A 23407-nucleotide genomic window follows, 5' to 3' on the forward strand; every position below is an offset into this window, starting at 1 on the left:
AAACGAGCGTAATTCGCAGTACTTGCGCGCGCGGCTATATGACTAATAGGCCGCGGCTTTCACGAGTGCGTTTTCTCTGCGCCGCGGCGCGGCGACAATACAAAAGCGGCAAAACGGAACCGAGGCGCATTTTCTGTGTCAGTCAAACGTGTTTTAGCGCGCAGCTTACGACCGAGCGTGCTGCTCTGCTTTTGTTTTTTCTGTTTCATATCCAGCGGTTCTTGCGATTATCACTCGAGAAATTCTGCGATCGCTTGTTCCCGTAAAAACATGCAAATCACGCTCCTCTTTGCAGCCTTGCGAGACGGATCTGCTGTGTTCTCCTCGGCCACACTCGGCGCTTCGATTTGAGGCGAAGCGCGTCGCGCACATCCGCGAAAACGAAGATAACCAACGGTGCATTATGCCACGATCGCGGCCGCAATCTACGCGTCAGGAATGCAATAGGTCAAGTATGCAGTAATCGCTTTCGACGGCTATTTCGTTTTTTATCGTTGCGCAACGCTGGAAACCTTTGGTTTTAGGCTCGCCGACCCGGCATTTCCGCAAATAAAGGACTCGTGGATTATGCACCGGAATAAACAAATTTCGCCTCGGAGCGATCGACGGCTGATCGGTCGTACTTTCCCTTTTTTTCCAGCGCAGCAAGAGAGGAAACAAGGGCTCATCACTCTAATGCCGCATCGGAGAGCCCGAAGTGGGCAATCATTGCGCAATCGATGCCGCAGCCTTTGCCGCACGGACGAGATTGTTCTCACACGTGTAGATAGCGAACTGGCTCGTCTGTGCTTTTCCTCCGTCGTCGTTGTGCGATTTTAAAAGACCGACGCGGCTTTATCGGGAATGTCGCTCGATCGCCTTTCTTGTTGAATCGTTGAAAATTGCTCGTGTATCGTTTAAATTGCGTCCGACGATACGTTAGTAGTAGCAATTTGGATATCTTGCGACCTCGACGACTTAAATGATCGTTGATGTATCGCGGCGAAAAAAAACGCATCGTCAAAGCGACCAAGAATGCGCGAGACTAGCGGACCCGAAATCGACGTCGTTTCAGCAGAGCTATCCGGCTATTCCGATGGCAACTCGTTTGAAGGAGTTCCAGGCGAAACGAAAATAAGGCAAGGCTAGCCGCCGCAAACAAAAGCTCTTCGCGAAACAATTCATCCTCGCGCCTCCCTTGCGCGCATATGGCCGTAAGCGCAACGAGAGAGAGAGAGAGAGAGAGAGAGAGAGAGAGAGAGAAAAATCTCGTAAAACTACCTGCCAGCCCGAGCGAGAAGTGCGCGAGGACGATCGACGTGTGCTTTATGCTTTACGAGCGCGCGCGAAATTTGTTTAAAAAGAAGCAACGGCACGCGGCGAGTCAGTGCGTTTTGATGTTTTGCGACGCGCTTTCATTTGCTGCAACGAGACCTTCGGCGCTCCGCTTTGTTTCGCGGCGAGCGCAGCAGAGGCGTAGTCTGCCGATTCTTAAAATTTACGAGGGAAGCTTTTAGCCGATGTCTCTGCCGAAGACGTACGAGGTATGCTGTTACGTATTGTTCCATGCTCAAGGTCAAAGCGCCTTTTCTTGCCAGTGAAATTTATACTTGGGCAAAATTACGCGCGCGGCGGTCGACGTTGCCCCGCCACGAGAGTGCCCCGCCAACTCTCGTCTTCCTCTCCTCCGCGGGCCCCGACCGACTGCCGCTGATTGAAATGCCAATGCGCGACTGCTCATAGGCCAACGTGCGTCGACGGCGCAGACGCCAGCTCGAGCTCAAGAGCGCGTTGCGCGCAATCAGCGCGACATCGCCCAAAGGTTCGTCGGTCTCGAGAAACCGCGTGACAGCACCTACTGATTCAACCTTACCGCGCGAGCTCGTCCGATTTACGACCCGGCATTCCTTTATTATTCGCGCCAAGGCAGTCCTCCTAGCTCCGCAAACTGACGAAGTTAGCATGCGGTTTTTTTTCGCATCGGTTGACATTATTCGAGGTAACGCGAAAAGAAAACGTCGCACTCACTTGGCGTATGCTTTCTCGAGCAGAGCCGGCCAAAACTGATCGCTGTGACGGCTTTGTACGAAAGCAAGTCGTCCGTGGACGGCCGGTAGTCGGTCGTCGACCAGCACTTCCACCCATGCGCCACACCACCACAATCGAAATCGAAAAACACCGGCGTACTCGGCACTTGGTGAATTTGGCGGCTCGCTACTGCTGCCTACTATTCCACTGCCGAAACCTTGATCCGCTGGTACGACTCGGTAGAATAGACCTTTGCTCAGGTGTAAGACGCCGAGGCAGGACACCAGCCATTTGTCACCTGTAAGGCAGACAATACAGATTTAGTGCGCGTCGTGTAATTGAGCCTCTTTAGAATACAATGCTTTTTTTATTGACAGTGCACTTTGCATTCTATAGTTGAAGTAATTTTTAGTATTTTTTTATATAAATAAATTACGTTATGATTGAACATTTAGTAACACGATCTACAAACTTGCAGTAAGTATTTACTTAACTTATTTAGTATAATTATCGATATATTCTTTCGTAAATGTCTATCCGTAAACGTCATTTTTTATGGAACAGAAATAATATTTCCAATTACGATGATGAGTCCAGTACAGTTTGCCCCCTAGTGGATTGAACATCTGTTTCATTCAGCATTTCAAAAGACTTGCATTATTTTATCAACTTTGATGTATAAAGAAAAAGATCTCGATCAAGCGCACAGAATAAAAAGCCAAGAAAAAAAGTTAAAGGCAGTCTTTACAACTTCCACCGCAAACTTGAGTCGCAGGCGGAAAAGCACCACGTAATACACGGTGCAGTTTGTTTCCACGCTCGCTAACTTGCACGGCACAGTGCATTATCTATGGAACATCGCCGTCGCTGATGTTGGCTTTTTTTATAAATCACTCGCCGTAGACAGAACTCAGTGAAAGCGAATCGAGCATCGTTGTCAATAGCTTAAACGAATGGCCATTCAGCAATGTTTTATTACCGCATGCGAAGGAAAATGCGCTAATGAAGTGGAAGTCGCGTTTAGCAAATACCTCTTGTACGTAGCGCGACACATTGATGTTTTTTTTATGAAAAAACTTTCTCGAGCAAAAAAATAGAAACCGGAGCAATGAGCTCACGAGCTCAAGAATCGTGGTTCCTTTTATCCACCGATTCCGGCTGCTCTTTTCACTTTCACTCGTCGCGCAGCGCGTTGCGTTCGCGTTTCGACAGACACACGCTCGTTTCAAGGGCTCTCAGATGCTTCAGTTGCGAATTCAAGGTTGAACCCGTTGTCAAAGTTTATTGCGTTTAAAGTGTGACTTTTCACGATGTGCCGCTGAGAGTTTTATTTCAAAGAGTTACGGTACTTTGTGACATATGGATTTTCACGACAGCTATGCAAGGACAATTGCTTCAGAACTGCAATCGTTGTCATCGTGCTTTTCTAACTCTTGCACCGAGCATATCCACAACTCATAGGAGGAAAATGAAATACACGCGCGTTTTCCACGAGAGAACAGAATGAAATCCTTGTCGTGTAAAATTCTTGTCGTAACAACCGTGCGACACAATTTCCTCATTTCGCAAAAAATGAGATAGTCACAACCTACGCGCCTATTCACTTTCGCATTGTTCAAACAGCTCGAAGGTCGCCAATACAGGTGGTAATGTGTCGAGAGAATTCATAATAGAAATATAACGATTCCTCATCGGCTGTTTGCTCGTCAGCTGTAAAGATTATAAATTCAAATGACACGCAGGAGGAAAACACTGAAAGCTTGCCAAGCCATTTAAAGTAACGCGTAGACACTTAAAAAGGAGAGTTTATTTGAACGTCTTATTTCGAACCCCGTACGATCTCCCGATCGTTTTACGCAACATTTTTTATTGACAATACGAGACATACACGTATAAAAATGTCGAGAATCGCAGGGTAATGTAACAATGAAGCGAAACTTAATCCTGCGTGTCGACATTGTCGCGTACACGACCTACATTCGTCCGCGTATGTATCTTCGTTTCCGAGTTCAGTATCAGCCCACTCGCACCTTGTGAAATTTTTCATTATAAAAGCCTTGCTGAAAATTATAACATTTCGATATATTACCGAAATCAGAGAGGTTTCGTAACGTCCAAATTACCATGCTTTGAAGCTGAGTCATGCTCGCGGTGTAATTACAAGCCACCGAGAGTCGTTCATTAGATACTTTAATTGGAGGGACGCGATTATAAAACAGCGGAAGGGTGAGAAAAATCCTCTTAGCTTTAATTGCCATTACGAAAATTGCACGCTCGCAAAACAATGTTTGGCACTTCCACGTTCATCGCGTCTAGCTGAGCGACGAAGAAAAGCACGGTTGATATTCTTCAACGGCGCTACAGCTGCTTCCGATTATATGTATCTTTTTGCTGTTGTTTCGAAATAATCGTTATATACGTGCTCGCCGTTATCATTTGGGTGACTTGTAAAGTCCCTCGCATGCGTGCGCGCCGAAGGGTATCTTAATATTACCGAGCTTGTAACCGCGCTTGTTTTGCCTGCGGTGGTTACGATGCGACGCTGCAAACCGGTATTTATATATCCGCCCGAGATTTATTTATTTTTTGTTGGATTGTTTGCGCAAAATTTGCATGGGAGGATGTTGTGCAAGAGCGGTGGTTTCATGAGAGGTTTGCTTAGTTTTCTTTATAAAGCTTTGAGCATGATTTTTTGTGTTAGCTCGTTCACAGCCACAAGAGTATTCTTACATCTCTGGCATTCTTTGAAGAAATGCTCTCGGTTTAAGATAGAAATTCTTCGTTTAAGAAAATGTTATATTGATCGGTTCCGCAGTTTTTAGGCAGGTAAACGAAATAACATTTTCAGAATTAAGAGTAACTGACGCAATACTTTAATGTGAAAATCAAAATTCCGCCGGACAACAAACGAAAGCAATCCTCGATCACCGTTCAATGACGGAATTGAAATCCATGGGTAAAAACGTCTTGTGCTTGTCGTATAAAAAAAATCGAGACACTGATTTCCTCTTGTTGCCAACATCGACGTCTGCATACAAGACTTACATCACGCTTGCGCCCGCCAAGACAATGGAGGTACATAGTAATCGTGAAAAAAAAAACAAGAGAGAGAGAGAGAGAGACGCGCAAGTCTCCTTGCACTTTGCAACTTTGACTCTTTCTCCCACGTTCTCGAAAGGATGGATCGATTTTTCGAGGTCGAAGGCGCTTTCCGACGTGACTGGAAAACGCTTTGGGCTTGATTATTTTTTTTTCTGTCAGCGAGAAATAAGCGAGAGAGAAGAATGATCTTTTTAGCTTTGGGCATGGGTCTTCTTTTTTTTTGACTTTGACTGGTGATGATTATCTTGCTGTTGGCCGGATGGATGGAAGTTGTATTGTTTGACTCTCGGCGAAAGTCAATGTTCGTTTGTCATGGGAATCGTGATTTCTTTCGTGGTAGATCTTTTTGTTTGCTTTTCATATTATTTGACAATTGGAGAGAGATTTCTCGACGGATTTTTCAACGATCAATACTGAATTATTTCATGTTACGTATTGAAATATCTAGTTAGATATAATCGCGTCCACATATTCTGCCTCGATGAAAATCATTCATCTAAAGATAGTCGTTTGAAAATCCTCTTGTAAAAAAGTGAAGATAAAGTGAAGCTAGTTTATTTGTGAGCTGATTGGCTGAATGATAATCACGTGATCAGCAGCTGTGGGCAATTATCTATAGGTATACGTCGTCTACGTTCATGAAAGTTTATTGCCGATTTTTGTGAATAATTAAATGTTTGAAAAGTGCATCAGTATAGTGGGCATGAATTTCATATGAATTGATCGCTTTAATTATATTAACCTCAAAATAATGACCGACTGATACCTCAGTAGTGAAGTTAATTCAATTTTGCTACAAGCGAAAGTTTAACTTTAAATGGCCAAATTAACCTTAAAAGGACAGATATAAATCGACAGATTATCACGATAAAATATTGTACAGTTTCGTCTTTATTGAGTTACGTAAATATTATTAGAAAATTTGTTTGAAAAGGCACTAATTAAAACTATGAACGTTCTATGCCGCATTGTTATTTACATTGTAGGATATGATTATAGAAAACTATAATGTTTTGAGAACTTACAATACATTGTTATCGTATTTTCCAAACTTTTGAATGATGATTTTTTAACACAGAATTTAAGATGAGAAAAACTTTATTAATATTTTGTAATCATGAATACCTATATAATTGCATATTTATTTATCAATAATTCATATCGTCGATTATATCTCATATCAAATCAAAGGAATATCTAATATATAATAACGCAAATTAAATTTTCGAATGTTATATTTCACCGATACATATGCGATCTATTTTCGTGCATTAAAATAAATGCAGAAAATAAAAGAAATACGCGAAGCGCGTTAAACGTCACTAGTCATATATAAAATGGATATCCATCGATATGGCATTGGTAACTTTAGTTGTGCATCTGCCACCTATCGAGCACCTATTGAGCAAAAATACAAGATTATTACATAACGCGCCTACAAATTTTCGTCACAGTTCAACTCTACTTCGTGCATCAATGAGTCTTAAAGAAAACGATCTTTATTTTATACAGGCGTGAAATTTCAATGCAAATATATCGAGAAACCAAAGGCTAGGCATCTTGTAGAATGAGTTGAAAATATTACTGTACGCGCAAAGATAAGAGCACAGTGATTCATCTCGTTTACAAAAGAGAAACTAGATCCTCATCTCCAATCAAAGCTCATTCCTTTGGCGTGTTGTTCGACACGGCGATAAGATAACAATCTCGCCCTCGCGCGCTTCCTGCTTCTGCTCTTCCGGCTGGCGTCTTAAGTGCTCTTGACCTTTGCATTTTCTTTCCCATGGAGAGCCGGCGCTGGCAGCAGTGCGGCGCTCTTCGAACGGACGCGAAACGAGCAAAGCTGGAACTAGTAAGCCGCGAGCGAATCGTGCATCCGTTCGTTAAATCATCGCAGTTTTACTGGCGACACGCGGCCGATGACGAGCCATTCAATTTCACGCTTTCGTTGCTGGATCAGCATGTACGTGCGTAAATGCCACAATGGATTTGTGGAAAAGCCGGCACTTACTTTTTTCCACACCATGTACTCGTTGTTGGTGGACGATCAAACGCACGGATTTGTAGGGGGTTGCTGACTTTACGATTTTATCGGATCGTAAGATACAAGAGTGAGCGTGATTGATCGTTATGGTTATTACGCCAGGCAGCTTATATTTTGACTTGTTTGGCACGAGTGGTGCACGCGCGAAGATGATATCGACCGTTCGTTGCTGCGATCGTCACTGATATTGTTGATGGGTTTTATGCCTGATACGAGCCTGCCCCGACGACTGAGCTCGCGCGCGCCAGTTCATTATCGAACGAGCGTTCGTCTCGGGCTCGCGATCGATCGCTCGTTATTATTATTATTTTTTCCCTTTTATATCGCAGTATGATACACGCGAACACACCTCGAATCCGCGCAACCCGTCGTAATTGCAATACACAAGCAAAGCCAAGCGCCGCGAGTGGAAGGAGCGAACGAAGACGGCTGCACTCGTCAAGTCACGCTTGTATGTGCGCTCGGAACGCGACCGGAAAAAGGGCGCAGGGTGATTAGCGTGCAACAGGTTTTTGCATATATATATTGTAGGTATCATTACGCGCACGCGCCATCGCGTCGGAGGAATGCTTTCCTCCCTCGCGAGGATATTTCTGCGAGGGTGAACCGGAACCATTCCTTTTTCTCTTTTTTCTTCTTATTTATTTATTTATTTACTTTGGCGCTTTTGCCGGCTGCGCAGAGGAGCATTTTGTTCTGAAAATTCGGGACGTATTTATAATAGACGCTCGTTAAAATTCAAGAGAAATTCTCTCGGGGTAATTTGGCCGCGTAATTGCGCACTGAAAGATCCAGGAAGTCCAAGTCGTACGTAATAATTGGACAGTTTATTAAAAATAGGCTGTCTTGAGCGATAGCTTAAGCCCTTTACAGCTTCTCCTAAGTATAAAAAGAATCAGGCCTAATATTGGCCGTATATTGTGTGTAGGTCTTCCAAGAAAAGCCCATAAATCTTACGTAATCCACCGCATTCTGTTCTTTCGCTCAAAAGACCACCGTGAAATGTAATAATAATCCCCAGAGAGAGGGGGGGGGGGGGGAGGATTTGCAAGGTGATGCGATGATGATTGTTTTTTTTCGGCGCCGCTTTTGTTCTTCTGCAGCTGAAATTTCCTCGCATCCGTTTTGCGCGAGCGAGTCTTGCACTGATTTCGTAATTATTCGTCGACAAGGGTTTTTTTGATTTATCGCGCACTCCTACTTCCTTTCCGCACTTTATGTTGCGCGTGCAATTGAAACAAGCGGAATCATCCTATTCAACGTACTTGACTTTGCTTATAATTATACGACTGTGAACTCTATGAATAAAGAAAATTCAATGTCAAAATCGTCTTCGAACAGCAATTAATGCAATTGTAAATAACCGATTGAGTCTTCATGGTAAGTGAAATATCAATTAAGTAAAGTAATAACAGTAATAAAACAAACGTCGATTAATTGATTTTTATGGTATCGCTAAGGATTTTTGGTGTCGATTACCATTCATCACTAAAATTAATTCATTGACGTAAAATCAACGTAGCCGCAACCAAACTAAAAAATACGCAAAGTTCTTGTCATGTCTCTCATTATACGTATACTCACCCAATTTTCCAGGTATAACGTCGAACTGTGTCGGTGTATCGCTAACGAAAATTGGACGATTGCAGAGCTCCTAGAAACAGAAAAAATCAGCACATCAGGATTTAATCAATTAAGTTAATTAAATTACAAACTATTTAATTATAAAGAGCTCCAGAGATTGCGGGCTTTTTCATCGAATGGTTACGGTCTCATTCGAGCCGGAAAAGAAAAGAATTCCTCAAGCGATTGTTTTTAATTGATCGATTCGTTGATTATTGGTCAAGTGAAATTTATAAGATTCTGCCGACGTGTAATTAATGGTTTTTTTATTGTGTCCTATATAAACAAGATATCGCCTTTTTATAAATTTTTATCCTCGTGTTACAATTTAACTATACTTTATGAAAATAACAATCCGCTCGATTTACTCATTTGTACCCTAGCCCGTCACGTTCACTTATAGGCATCATTGCAACGAGAAGCACGGCTTCGGTTATTCTTTGAATGCAAATCGTTTAGCGAAAACCTACGTGTGCGTGCGACAGGTCCACGTAACATTTAATAACGTATCGCTTCTTTATTGTAGTGCTTGCGTACCAAACGAGCTTGCGAGCGAAAATGAACTCGTGAAAAAAAGAAAAATGAGCAGAGTTCCGCCTTCGTTTAAAACATCGTTAAAAGTCGCAAAGCAACTCTCTCTCTCTCTCTCTCTCTCTCTCTCTCTCTCTCTCTCTCTCTCTCTCTCTCTCTTCTGTCCGTGCAATGTATAATTAATGAGTTACAAAAAGTAAAGACGAAAGATATCGATTGGTCACTTCATTATCGTTTAATGCGTTATTTGTGATTATTATTGAGGTCACGAATTCGCAAGTACGTAAAAGTAGTAACCCGTACAATTATTTTTCTCGTAAAAGCGGACCGGTGGACTAAGACATTCGTTATTTTACGATAGATATATTGGCTTTGGAAATTTAGCGATCGACGAATGCTAATTCGCGTAAATACTACACGTCGCCTTTGCGAACGACGTTCAGACAAATTTCAACTTTCTTCTATGTGTCTTGAGACAAACCAAGAGGAACTCTATCCGACCTGTCGCTCTGAAGTAGAAACTACGCGCAAACAAAACTACATCTGTTGGGTTTAAGCAAAGTTAAGTTGTCTGTTTCGGTACAAAAAACTCCGTTTATCCGCACGCGAGGCAAGCCTCGCACAGTTATTCGACTTGAGTAAAATAGCATGAACGTATATACACACGTAATGTATATGCACGTCACGAGAGGACGATCTATGCGATGCAATTTGTAACGCGAGAGAGAACCTTTCTGCGCGCGGTAAAATGTACATGAGAGGTCCGCTATGCAACTCTCGCTACTCTATTGCACTATTTTAGGCGCCAACTGTACCGCAATATTGGACATTGTTGGACATTTGATTTTGAAGCTAGCTGTTTCCGTTGAAAATGCTTTTCTGTATTTTTCCTTTGCGATGTTGAATTGTGCCAATTAACGACGACTCAACAAAATAATAAGTACAAAAAAAGGGTGAAATCATAAAGATCGAAAACGCATGGCTAAAACCCTATGATGGTTTTGAATTATACTCGACTGGGAAGCGTAACAAATCTCCATTTTCACAATATTTTTTTTTAAACCATGATTACACGCCTAATGACCGAATCGAATAATTATCGACACTCTCTCTTTCTTTCTTTGTCAATTTCTTTCTCGGTGGAATATAGTATCTTTATAATTGGACGGTAATGAAAATGTTATATACTTCGTTTTCTGCTCAGAAGGGAACGAATAAGTGAATTAGCGCAGTTAATTTGTCTGATTTGCCAGTGTTCACTTGAACTTTATGCTTACCCGTGGTCTCTTCCATTGGAACTGAAATGGTGGCGTTTGATGATAGAACACAGACGCTTGAGTTGACGGGAAATCAGGATCCTCCCACAATTCGCCGCGTTTCAAGCACGAACGCTTGATACGCTCGTACTCGCTCATCACGTTCTGCAAACAGACCAAAAGACGGCTTTGTTATTTTGTGAGCCTTATATTTTTCTGTTTTTCTCAGATTGAAAATACGGAAATTGTACTGCAAATGAAACTTTCACTTTCGTTTATCGGGTCATTGATATTTCTTAAGTCATTCAGAGTCTTCTGCCTTTATCTTGTATGGATTAAAACTACGACAAATCTTGAGTGACATCATGAAAAAATTTATTTCTTACTTCGCCTTACTAAGAAAGTATAGCCTCCATTAAAAAAAAAAAAAAAAAAAAATCACTTTCATGCTTCTTTATTTTAATAACGAATCGTTTTTCCTCACAATCACAATGTATCCCATTGCTGTGGAACAGCATTGCATTGTACTGCGGAGCCCACATTTTTTTCAAGCGTTCACGCATGAAAATTAATATTCACAAGACAATCGCAATAATAACGAAATCTCGAAATGACCGCGAGCCCCACGGCGGAAAACCAATATCGCACGGCATCTGGATCTCAATGAATCGTTGAAAGGAGTGAATAAAGCAAAGCTCCGCGCGATAAATAAAACGGTCAGTAGCCAGCACAGCGCGCGAGTAGAACGTGTTGGCATATAGTTGTGCGCGGACGTGAAGCGTTGCGCAAGATTCCCACGCATCGCAAGTACGAGGTCGTCGACGGTGGCTGGTGGGCGAGGAGAGCGAGAGAGAGAGAGAGTTGACTATCGGACGAGAGCTTCCACGCATCGCAAGAGTTATGGATCGTTGCGCCGCTTCTATACGATTTATGGGGACGCGCTCGTCCGAGTAAGATACAGCGAAACAGCTTGTGGGCGATCGCCGGAGATGATCTTCTTTTTATTAGGTACCGTGCGTTTGGCGGAGGAAAGCCGATCGGCAAACCGACACGTATTTCCAGTCTGAGCGGTCATTTAAATGTACATCGAGACATTCATTGACCGATTGATCCGCGTGCAAAATTGACTAATCGTTTCGCCTAATGTATGCGCGTTCCGTCAAATTCACTTATCTGTCCTCCAGCGACCGAAGCAACGTACCTTGTGCGCTGATGAAAAAGGAAAAACACGCGAACGTAAATCAACAGGCACGAACGCTGTGCGCTGCGCGTGCGAGTCTCGAAGAAGCCGTCCTAAAGCTTGCAAAATTCATACTTTGCGTTGACAAGTAGCTCTCTTTGTTTACTGCCTCCTTGACTGATCGCCGGGGCGAGGCTTTGATTGCGCACGCCGAGGAAGCGTGTAACAACAGCACGCGCGTACGTGCGAGAAACGTCAGCTTTTTCTCTCTGGCGTTAAGACTCCGCAGCGACTCCCATTCCTACGTGGCGAAATTCACGCTACTGTAAATTCGCCCCGGGCATCACGCGCGTTATTCAATGGGCTTTGGTCATTCGGTGGCTGCGATTTGCTTTCTTCCAAGGTTAGAATGGAAATTCCATTTCGAATCTTCAATCATTCATTTTTCATTGATAGACTGCTAACTTCAAGCGCAATTATAAACTTGACGATGCTTTTGTTCAATCGTCGAGGTATTTCCGCTGCAAAGGATCTGGGGTTAGTCAATCGAAATAGCTAATGTAGTTTCGTTTTTTTTTGTTTTATTCCAACGCGTAAAATGAGAGTATCGTGTCAGGGACAATCAAAGCGCGCGCTCGAGTCTAATTAGGGCTGTGCATCTCGCTCTATTAATGATGATTATTGTTGAGTGGTCAGCATATATGTCCTTAAAAGACTTTGTCGTATGGAGTAATTTTCAAGTTGGTTAAGCTTTTTATTGTTGAGTAAAACGGCCCCTTTTTTGTCAATGAAGGTTTTTAGCTTTGTACAAGACATTAGATTGTGTGCTCATTGGTTCATTTTCTTCTCGTAAAAATATCAAGAATCAACTTTCTATCCTTAAGACTCTCTCTCTATAATTCATTATTACACTGAAAATTATGAAACGCAAATCGCATAACACCATAAATTGCAACAAAAATTCAGTGAATTGGAACGTGGAACATTATTTCTCATTGGGATGTCTTAAATGTACTTGTTTTCGCTTTTTCAAGACCCCTGGGCACACCGCAATATTGTGCGGGATTATGTAGGCACATAACTACGTTTGGAATTTTATAATAGCTTAATTTTACAATCAGTGAGTTGTTGGTTTATTTTTCCAAGAGAACTTTTTTACTGTAATATTTTACGAATCTTTATGAGATAATACAAGTATTTAGTAATGTGTGTTTACTAACTTTATTACGCACAAGGATTCACGACTTTAATGAAATAAAACGATGAGAACATCTTTGTCAGGTTGTTTTTACTGATTTTATTTATTCTCTAAGGCTTTATATTAATTTAAAACGACGTGCAAAATTTTTAATTGATAATATCGTAAGATATGTATCTTAAACGATCGAATGATTTATAACTTAGTTTCTTTTGCTTGTCAATCGCTAGAAATAATTTCAATTATTCTTTTTATTTCTTGCATCGAAACAAACATTAATTTATTATTTACTCTTGATTAGTACAAAAAATTGTAATTTTATTTTTTGACATTTTATATTAGTTCATTATGAGAGTTAGAAAACTTCAGTTTTCCGATTTTCACATCTCGCTGTAAGATCTCAACAGTCATCCTACTTGCCAATGCCAATACTCAAATCGAACATTACCCAACGTGAAACTTATTAAAATACACTGCACCGTAACCTAGGCCTCTTTTATACTCTCTCCCATCTCGTCCGTAACAACATTCAAATCAGAAAATTTGCAAGTCAACCTCGAAAACATTCCTTACGCAAGCGTCGTAAGGTTATTTTATTGCCGAGCGCGTCAGTAGCTCTCGCGGCGCGGATGATCCCGATAAAAGTAACAAAAAATAACAACGGAGCGTCATCTATATACTTATACATGAGGAGAAAATGACTTCCGACGCCAAGGATAAATCATCCCGTAACCCGCGGCAAGTTGCAGCTTGAACACTGAACAGCGGACTGATAATCCATCGGAGGTATTTATATAGATAAGAAACCCTCTTCGAGCTCGGTAGCTCAACGGTAATTCTTTCGATAATATTTGTTTCTAAAGCTAAAATTTATACTTTTGCACGATGCCTATTTATAGTGACGTTGAAGTTTCTCTTTGTCGTCCTTTTTTTATTGACATTTTTAAAACGCAAATTCGACGACTTTTTGATTGTTATTGAAACTAACATTTCCGATGAAAAATATAAAAGTTTATTCGGTGCGGACTTTCTTTTAATGCCAGAGATGTCGAACGAGAAAACAATCGTTCGTTATCGCATTGAAAACCAAATGTCTTTATAAAATGCTATACGGTTCATTAATGTCCACGTCAAGTGTTATAGCTATAAAGAGAAGGATGAATAGAAGAAAAAAGCAAATAGAGATAGTCTTGATAGAGCCTCATAAAAATCGCTGATTTAACGAGATTTACGATGTAGTTTGATAACATAATTGCAGAGCACTTTCACTGCATCGGCAATAACCCAACAACAAAAAAGAAGTGAACTCTCGTTTCGATAATAATATATATACCAAAGAAAATATTCGACGCTAATTAGTTGACTTATAAATGCATATCGCGAGGAGCCGTAGCAATGTTTTATCATTTTAGATCTCGTTCTCTGCGCACGTCGAATGCAATGGCTTTATCGCCTGCATCTAGATATATAGAAAATTGATCGTTATAAACGATCGATCCGCGCGTGCCCGTGCGCGCCCTTTGCAGTGTCAGCTTACAATGGGCAAGCGGCAACCACAGTGATTGTGAGCGGAAACTTGTTTCGCAAAAAGGATTACAGTAGGCTGTTAATTGGATTTAGGATTTTCGATTGCTTAAGCTTGAAATTTACAGTCACGGGATTTATCCGAAATATGCATTTATACATTACAAGGTATAATATTATTTTTATTTAAAAAATAAATTTCTGATCAAGGCTCGAAGCATGAAAGAGGTCCCACCCGAAGTCAGTTGCTGTGTAATCAGATCGAAGCACGCACGATCGTATTGGGTTATTGGTCGAAGAATTATTTCGTTTATTTTGTCTCATACATTTAATTTACAAGCTCACACTTGTATTAATAAAACTGCTTTTCATAAAATAATGATATACTGATAGTGAAATTACTCTTACACTGTTGTCGATAAAAATTCATACGTGAATTTCAAGTTTGGTAAGGCCGTTCGTTATTAAAAATTTACATAAAATATATGATTGGCGGGAAATCCAAGGATCAACACGATGTCGATTCGCATTAAAAATCTCAGTAAATTATCGATGTGCACCAGGATAAGAGAAATTTTGCTACGTGAATTATTCGTAACGCCTATCGAACCGCGCGCAAAGTACAATGACTCAAGAGTTACATATCGTAATTATCGAGTAAGAACTGATTCGACCAGAGGTGAGTCACGAAGGCTATCCGTTTTTCTTTCTCTATTTTTTTCTTGAGATCCCAACTCCCACGACGTCAAAAGTCGAGCACAAATAGGCTCCCAAAAGAATACAATGCTAAGAGGTGAAACTGAATAATCTAACACCGGCAGACCGCAAGAGCTGCCGCATGAAGAAAAAGAGATGAAAAGCGAATGCAACTCACGATCAGTTAGCGGCTGTGCGCGCATCCCGGCGAAAGAGAGATAAGTCGAGGTGAAAATAGTGAATGCGATAATGAGCTGCGGCTTGCGGACTATATATCCGATTTGCATACTGGATTTCGAGAGAGCGTAGCGTCTTCTGGTTGAGAACGAAGCGCGTGGGTGGGCCGTATCTTTAACAGCTTCGATTTCTTTTCTTTAGTATGGGCTTTAGCTTAGCTGGCTGGGGCGCTTTCTAATACGGACTATTCTTTCTCGATCCTCGCGTTGAACACTCGGTTTTTATTCTTCGAACGTATCAATCCTCGACAGCAAAAAAAAACAAATAAACAAAAACTTCCCGCAGTCTCTTCTCGATAACTCCAAAGAGAAGCTCAAACATTGATTTTTTTAAATAATAAACTTTCATTGCTCGTGAAAGCTCGTCACACCAAGCAAACTGCGCTCTTTCGAAAAAAAAAAAAAAAAAAAAAAAAAAATTGTACGTCCTCGTCGCCGCAGACACGTGATATCCCGCGCGTCTTTCTCTTTGTCTCGAGATGTACTACTACAACTAGCGCGTGTCATCCCTCTCGCGTGTCGCTTTCTCTCTCTGTGATTTTTCGAGTAGCCGCGCGTGCTTACTTTTTAAGATTTACGATGAGCGTGGGAAATTTTACCCGCTCGCGCTCAAGCAACATAAATCTGACGTATGTAGGGGACAAAAAATTGGAGAAAACTTTTTATGATTTGGAAAAGTGCAGTGTTAGAAGAGAAACTTTATGCGTTGCTTGGCCTTACGGGCACAATACAGTAAGTCTCGTTGCGGCGGAAATCTTAACGGACAATTTACGTCTACATTCGGGTCCTTTCTTTCAGGATTAGTTACACATATTTTCTTTCTACTCGAGGTAAAGTAAAAAAGAAACCGATAGGTATACTTAGAAGCTGTCCCAATACGAGAATTTTAAAACTCGCAAGCTGTCTCCATTGTCGAACTAACAAACCATCTTTTCGTACGAAAAATACAAGTGTAGCACCTAACGAAAAAACGGTGAAAGGAGCGACCGATGTGCCGAGGTATTCATAAAATTCGAGAGTTGCCCTTTATACGTTGCGCGTAAATGATTGGAATTTCGGAGCCTCGATCCCAAAAATCAAAGCACAGTGATAAAAAGTTCGTCTTGGTTTGAAAACGTCGCGACGAAAAGTAGCTACAGCTACAGCTGCTCATCCTTTCGTCGTTCATTTTTACGAGTCTCAATTATCCGAGCTCGTTAGGGCGTGCGGCGCAGGACAACAATGGCCGAGGCTGCGTCAAGGCCGCGAAGGCGTGCGTGTGTGTATACACACACACACACACACACACACACACACACACACACACAAAACTAGTCCGACCGGTGAGAGGAACATCGCGCTCGCCGCGCTCAGCTGGACTCTCTCGTCCGATGCTTCCCGCTTGCCTTCTTCTTCTTTTCGCGCCGGTTGTCGAAGTGCCGGAGAGTGAACAGCTCGGAAGATAAGAGCTGAAGTTCGGACGGATAGGAATTGCGCGTTGACAAAGCGCGTACGCAATTCGCAGTGTGCGTCCCGAGCGCGCGATCGGTCGGCGAGTTCTCGAGAGGAATGCCAACCGGCAGGGCACATCTGATTCGCGCAACGGTACATCCTCTTTCAGGTTTTTCCCCGAGCGCACAGGTGTACCCGTGCGTGCACCGCACCGTACCTCCACTGACCTCACCGGAACGGCTCGATATCTAGCGTTGTACAGCGAGGTCGCATGCATAACGTGCATTCGGCAATCGAACGCGCTCCTCGTTGTCGTTCGAAAGCACAGTGCTTGCCTCGCAAGATGACTTTTCTTGCAGTTGGCCAGGCTAAACTCACGAAACGGAGTAGCAGCAGCTGTCGTCGCCGAGCCTGCCGCTGCCAGAATTCGCGCCTCTTAGCTTATTACGTCGCAAGAATCTTCATCTAATTAGCTGAACGACATCTCAATGGAAATAGAGCGAATCAGGAAGAACCGTCTTTTGTAACATTTGGCTAATAAGCGCAACAATGTTCTCTCCATTATTCTTGTAATCACTTCGTGAGAAACAAAGTGATTACGACGAATTAATTGCATACCACACGCAACTAACTCGCAAAAACGATTACGTCAAAACTTTCTCGACAGTCGAGCCAAATTTGAAATTCCTCGGCGATCTTACAAGCACAGCCGTACAATTTTCCCGCGCGACTGCCGCGTTCTCTCAGACGCCGGCGCTCTCCCGTCGCACACATGCGCGCACAATTGAGCGTCGTAACTTCGAGACGACGACAAAATCAAGATAATGCCGAGACAGAAACGCGGTGAAAATAGCCGCGAGCCAATTTGACGTTCATCTCCCTGGCGGCGGAAAAAAAAAGCGCGCTCTCGTAACATTTTCATTTCCTACGATAATCGCAATTGAAATCATTTTTTTGTGCGTAAGATTACGCGAGAAATTTTCACGAGCCCATGGGAATAAAAAACATTAGATCCGATTGTGCAGCCGCTCTTTTGAAAGGCGCGCTCGACGCCTGCTGTCGATCCATTGAATTGAGGTCAACTCGTTGTTTGTTGCGTTGACGAAGTTCGTTGTGCTTTTTTTGTGCGTCCGCGGTTTCACGAATATAAACTGTGCCGCGCGCACTTCCGATACGGCGTCGGCTTGTTGTCTTTTTTCCCCCCGTTTTCTCGTCTTTGTGTCGCGCGGATATATCATTGTCATTCATCGGCTTGGCCCGCTTAAACTAGGCTTTTCTTTCTTTTGAGACTTATCACTTTTTATGGGATCAAAACGAGATTTTCCACTATTCTTTTTAATCAATCAAAGCTACTCATTTAATTGATTTTTATTAATTTTTCCTAAGAGTATCCGTTTTACCCGATACTTTTTAGAGACCTTAAAATTTCAACATTTTTTCGAAAATTTTTGACATGCTCAAGCAAAAATTCTCCGCTATGATTGTATCAACTTATTTATTTTTATATCTACTTTATAAAGAAATTTGAATTGCTTATGTTTTTCTAAATCTAAAGCCACAATTTAATTTCATCGACTATGCCCCCCAAGGCATACTTTTATTTTTTCTTTTACAAACTAATGAATGACGGAACAGTGCGTGTATAAAAGCGCGAGCTCGAACGGATCTGGCGCTTTTAACGCGCTACTTACGTGTTGCGCGCGCTACGGATGGAATGAGAGTCACGAGGAGAAAAAAAGGAAAACAGACGCAGAACGAATTATGCGAAACACGCGCAGGATATCCTCGAAACCGAGGAGCTATTTTTTTTTTATGTCGAGTCCACTTGCGCTCGATCCTTTAGCGTTTCGAATGTTCCTTCGAGCGCACATCCGAACGAATCTTACTATTTCCACGAAAATAAGAAGCAAACGCGAGTGATCGAAGGGTACGGGTATCTCTCGCGGGTCGTCAAAAGCTTGCGATTAATCGTGGTTGGCGCTAATCGCTGTCGTATACAAAATGCTCTCTCGTTTCGATTTCACTTGCAAAACGCAAACAACGCTCAGGCGTAAGAGGGTGGCGCGACGATGATTCCATCGACGATAACTGGCGGCCCACGCGTCGTTTCCCAAAACCAACGATCGCGTTTGCCATTGAAATTACCGACGAAGCACAGCTCTCCAGCTCCGACGACATCGCTTTTCCGTGGCCTGTCGGGAAAGGTCGTTTCACGGCGAGACGAGCTTTCGGCGCAAGCCTTTAATTCGCGTTACTCGAATGAAATTGCCCTGCGCTGCCATTCAGCCTCGCCTGGCGCACGGCGCGTTCCACTCGTTAGAGACACTTTCTCCTCTTGCCAGCTAGCGAATTTACGACTTTGTGCCTGTGTGCAGTTCTTATAATCTCTCTATTCTATCGTCCTCGAGCGTGTCGAGGTACAGTGTGCATGTGTGTGGGTGTGAAACTGTCGCCTTTAACACTTTGTCAATAGGGTACGTTTCCTTCCAGTTAAATCGAAGATACAGTTATTTTGTAATAGTAGACGGCTGACACTTCGATTCAGATTACTTGCGCTTATTGAGGATTCAATTACGTTGATTGGATCATCAAAAATAGTTTTTTTCAATTGAGAATCGAAATGTATATTTGATGGTAGATCACCGTTAAAATTATTTAGATAGTTTGAAGAGATCAATGAGTCCATTGAAAAACGATGTACAAATTTTTTTAAGTCGTTTGAGATGTGTTTCATCGTTAAATAAAAATCAAGGCTCTCGAGTCGATTTTCAAAGTTTGTCTGTCGACATTTTAAACAATTACGCGCCGTAAAATAATAACTACGTTCAAATCATTCTCTCTATCGTTAAAGTCCATCCAAACTTGACAAATGGCCCGCGACAAGAGAAAACGAGCGAAATTCACAAAGGTACAATGCGTCTCTCTCACGCACCGTAGATTTCCAAACAATAATGCTGCGCCCAAAAAAGCAAAGAATGAAAAGCCACTTACACCTATCGTCACCCAATTGTTTGCTGCAATTACCCGCCCACGCCCAAAAATTCTACAGCTGCATTTCTCATTTTTTTTTTCCAATTTCCGCTTGTACAATCCAAGTGATAAGAATGCGATGCACGACGGAATAAAGGATCACATCAGTTTCCTGTTCGGCAAAGATCGAAGGAGAGCATTCGTTCTCGGTATGTTTCACATGTATTTCGAAACTCAGGCACGACAATGATCGCCCGCGAATGGCTTATTGACGAAAGTCTTCTTTTTTTCTTCGAACCAATTGCAATTGACTGCGTTCCATTGTTTTGCCACTCTCGATTTTTCCTTTTCAGCGCGAGCATTGTCTTGAAAGTGCCAATTGAAAAAATAAAAACTTTTACCGCGCTAATTCGTTCTTTTTTTATTGGCGATGCGAAGCGAAAATGAAAGTAATTTTTAGACTGATCGATACGTGAACATTTTTTTCGTACTTTCTATGCGGTAGTTGTAGTTAATGATCCGTTAGATTTTGATGCAGATGGTAAGCTTAGTAAATTACCTAATATTATAATATTTACTGTTCGTAGCCGTTTCTTCGCGTTCTTGGAATTTTTTTTCAGTTTCATCATAAAAGTTATACCATTTGAGTATTACAGAGCTGCTGTTATAGCGACAAGAAAAGTTTCACGATGAGCATCTTGTTGCCAAACACGTTGGGATACTTTCCGAACGAATTCGATATAATAAAGTCACTTTCTATGCAGAATTAAAGCATTACCACTTGCATTTTTAGTACCATATTCGGTAAAAGACATTAATGTTATTCAATCATTAGAAAATTACTATCCAATTTGAATCCTACCATTAATACAGAGCCCACACTTGAATGTCTTTCTCGTCCTCTGAAAAAAAGTCACTCGTAAAGTTCACACGCATTGCGATCGCCGCTTAGACACCGAAAAGAAATTGCATCTTCGCGTGACATGGCGGCCCGCAGTTTTCGCGCCTTCAAAGAAGCGCCGCAAATCTGCGTCTAATTTCGCGCGTGCACGCGCGCAAAGTGTAGACTTTTGGAGGAACGGCTCCGGAACGCATAAGTAAGTGGGTGCTACAAGATAATGAGAAGTTTCGCAAAAGCCCGATCCTTTCCGAGAAGCAAATTTGTTGTTTTTTTTTCTTTTCAAACGATTTCGCTCCGAGAAATTCCGCAGCTCAAAATTCGCACGAAAGTGCCGGAGAAGGAACTGTACAAACAAGCTCGAGAGATCATTCTCGGCGCGGAGAGTTGGAAAAGCATTTTTTAGCTTGTGATATCCATCGTGAAAACGACGCCCTTTGAATGGATCGTATAACTGCCTGTTCCCGCGCGCTCGCGGAGAAATTTTTTTTTCGTTTCTTTTTTTTGCGGAGAGCCGGAAATAACCAGCACTTCAACGCGAGACAGGCTTATCAGTAAGGAAAATCGCGTAGTTCTTGGTAGTTACAAATGACCGATGATCATTTGAAAGCTAAAAAATTGTCGTCGCTTGAAGGAGACTTTGGTTCATGTCAAAGATTGAAGGATAACGGCCTGCCAATACGATGTACTGCTATGGTACATCAGAAAGTTTGTATTTTCTTTTTTCGTTAGAAAGATTTTTTTAAAGCGAATCGTACTAAAGCGGAAAATTTATGAAAAAATAAGAAAGAAATATGCAACCGCAATGACAGATCAGCAAATCGAAGAATTGCAATCCTCGATAAACGCAATTATGAACTATTACACGTACCTACGCGTACGACTTTTTAAATCTGTAGAGCAAAAAGAAAACCGCACGCGCGCTCGATCGACGATCTCCCCTTTGCGCATGTAATACGTAAAAAAGGAGCCCCGCGCTTTTGCTTTGTACATACACGTAAAGCGGAGCTTCGATGCAAGAGTGTCCTTGAACTACGCCGACGAAGTGATCTTGATTATGTCTTTCTTTTTCGTCGAGAGTCTTGATCTCATTAGCGCAGCACGACGGATCATGCGAACGTGGGTTGCACTAAGATTTGACGTTCCAATAATTAGTTTTGCTGTACAATGTACGCAACAATACTCTTCTACTTGGCTATATTGATATTTTTATTATACTCGAGAATATAATAGTGTATGTTGCATAATATAGTTTACGCGCTAGGTGGCGTTGGACGACCGTGTGCTAAAGTTATCTAATGAAACGCATGAAAGAAGGTTTATCATTTACGTGAAAGGTCGGTCGAGTAATTGAACCGGAGGTAGGGGAAAAATTCAAGATCAAATGTGCCTTCTCGTTTGCGATGTTAGATTTATGAATTAATTCTCGAGTTAATTTTAAGATCGATCAACGTTTATTCAGGCAGGAAACGTGAACAAAATAACCAAGCTTCTCTCCTGCCAGAGTGCCCTTCCGAACTCGCAGCCATCATCCGCAATTCAATAATAACCCCAACTCTCCGCGGCAAAAGCGTTTCTAATGCTCGCGAACAGCACTCTGGTTTTCCTTACATCTCGTTGGTCGCTCGAAGGGGGCAACGTCTCCTGGTGAACGAGCGGGAGAAGCTTAGAGCTGCTACCGACTCTCCGTTTCGCAAAAGAGAAGAGCAAAACAGAGAGAGAGAGAGAGAGAGAGGATGCTGCTGTTGCCCGGCGCTCGAGGATCTTGAACTCGAGAACCGAGAGCGAGACTAATTTCACCCTCGAGCAAGCTTCTTCTTCTTCTTTTCCTTTATCTATCCCCTCGATCCTTCCCCGTGCTATTACTTGTTGGCCTTCTTCCACGTTTCTTCGCTTGTACATTTCGGATTTTTGCCGGCTGTTGCTTTTCGTGCTCGTCTTGAAATGCTATCGATGGAAAGCAAGCGAGCGCCTTTCTCTCCTTCGACAGCGAGAATCCGTTCTCGCCAAGTGAATGCCCGGATCAATCAGTTTCCCCGATAATCAAAACAAGAGAGCCCGTTGAAAAAGGGACGAGCTCGAAAGAGAGATGAGGAGCAAGTAAGAGAAAGAGAGAGAGAGAGAGAGAGAGAGAGAGCAGCGTGACGCGAGGTGTAATGCAGGACGCTCGTTAGAGATAAAATACAACTTGAGTTACGCTACGCGCGTACACGTGTAAGCACATCGTACAGGTATAAAATATAAAAGCGCTCGAGGCAATGAAACCTCTGGCTTCTTCATTGTATCTTGGAATGTGTCACCCTCTTTGATGTGATGATTAGCGTGGCGAGGCTTACTTCTTCTTGGCTTTTAATTGGGAGCTTCTTGTGCACAGTCGAGTGCAGTTCCGCTTTTTTCTTGGGCTTTGAAGTTGCGGCTTTTGAGGTTTCAGTTGGAGTGCGCTGCAGCGCGAGTGCGCGGTTTTTTTTGCTTTTTTCACTGGGATGAAGATCAAATTGGCGGATTATAACAGGATCTGCTTCATGAGGTCTTTGAAGGTAACCATTTATTCAACTAATTCGACTTTTTATTCGGAGGGTTGCTTTGTGTTTCGAGTGCGCGATGCTTTTTCACGATTATTTCGAGTTGCAAAGGAAATTTGAAGAAAAAGTTACTTGTTATTATAGTCAAAGTTCAGTGACATCCAACATCAACGATGGATGGCTTTATTT

The 23407-nt window shown here is 42.3% G+C and overlaps 1 protein-coding gene across 1 annotated transcript in view; it reads right to left on the reverse strand.

The window, feature by feature from the left end:
* Positions 1-23407, reverse strand: part of LOC131665313 (calpain-C) — a 42804-nt gene that overhangs the window by 16620 nt on the left and 2777 nt on the right. The window contains exons 2-4 of the mRNA XM_058937136.1: positions 10585-10728; positions 8738-8807; positions 2008-2305 (exon numbers count right to left, since the gene is read on the reverse strand). Coding sequence (XP_058793119.1) covers positions 2008-2305; positions 8738-8807; positions 10585-10728 — 512 coding nt within the window. The remainder of the gene's footprint in view (positions 1-2007; positions 2306-8737; positions 8808-10584; positions 10729-23407) is intronic.

This window comes from Phymastichus coffea, unplaced genomic scaffold, assembly GCF_024137745.1.
Source record: "Phymastichus coffea isolate CEN01 unplaced genomic scaffold, Cenicafe_Pcof_1.1 PCOF00050, whole genome shotgun sequence".
Classification (NCBI taxonomy): Eukaryota; Metazoa; Arthropoda; class Insecta; order Hymenoptera; family Eulophidae; genus Phymastichus; species Phymastichus coffea.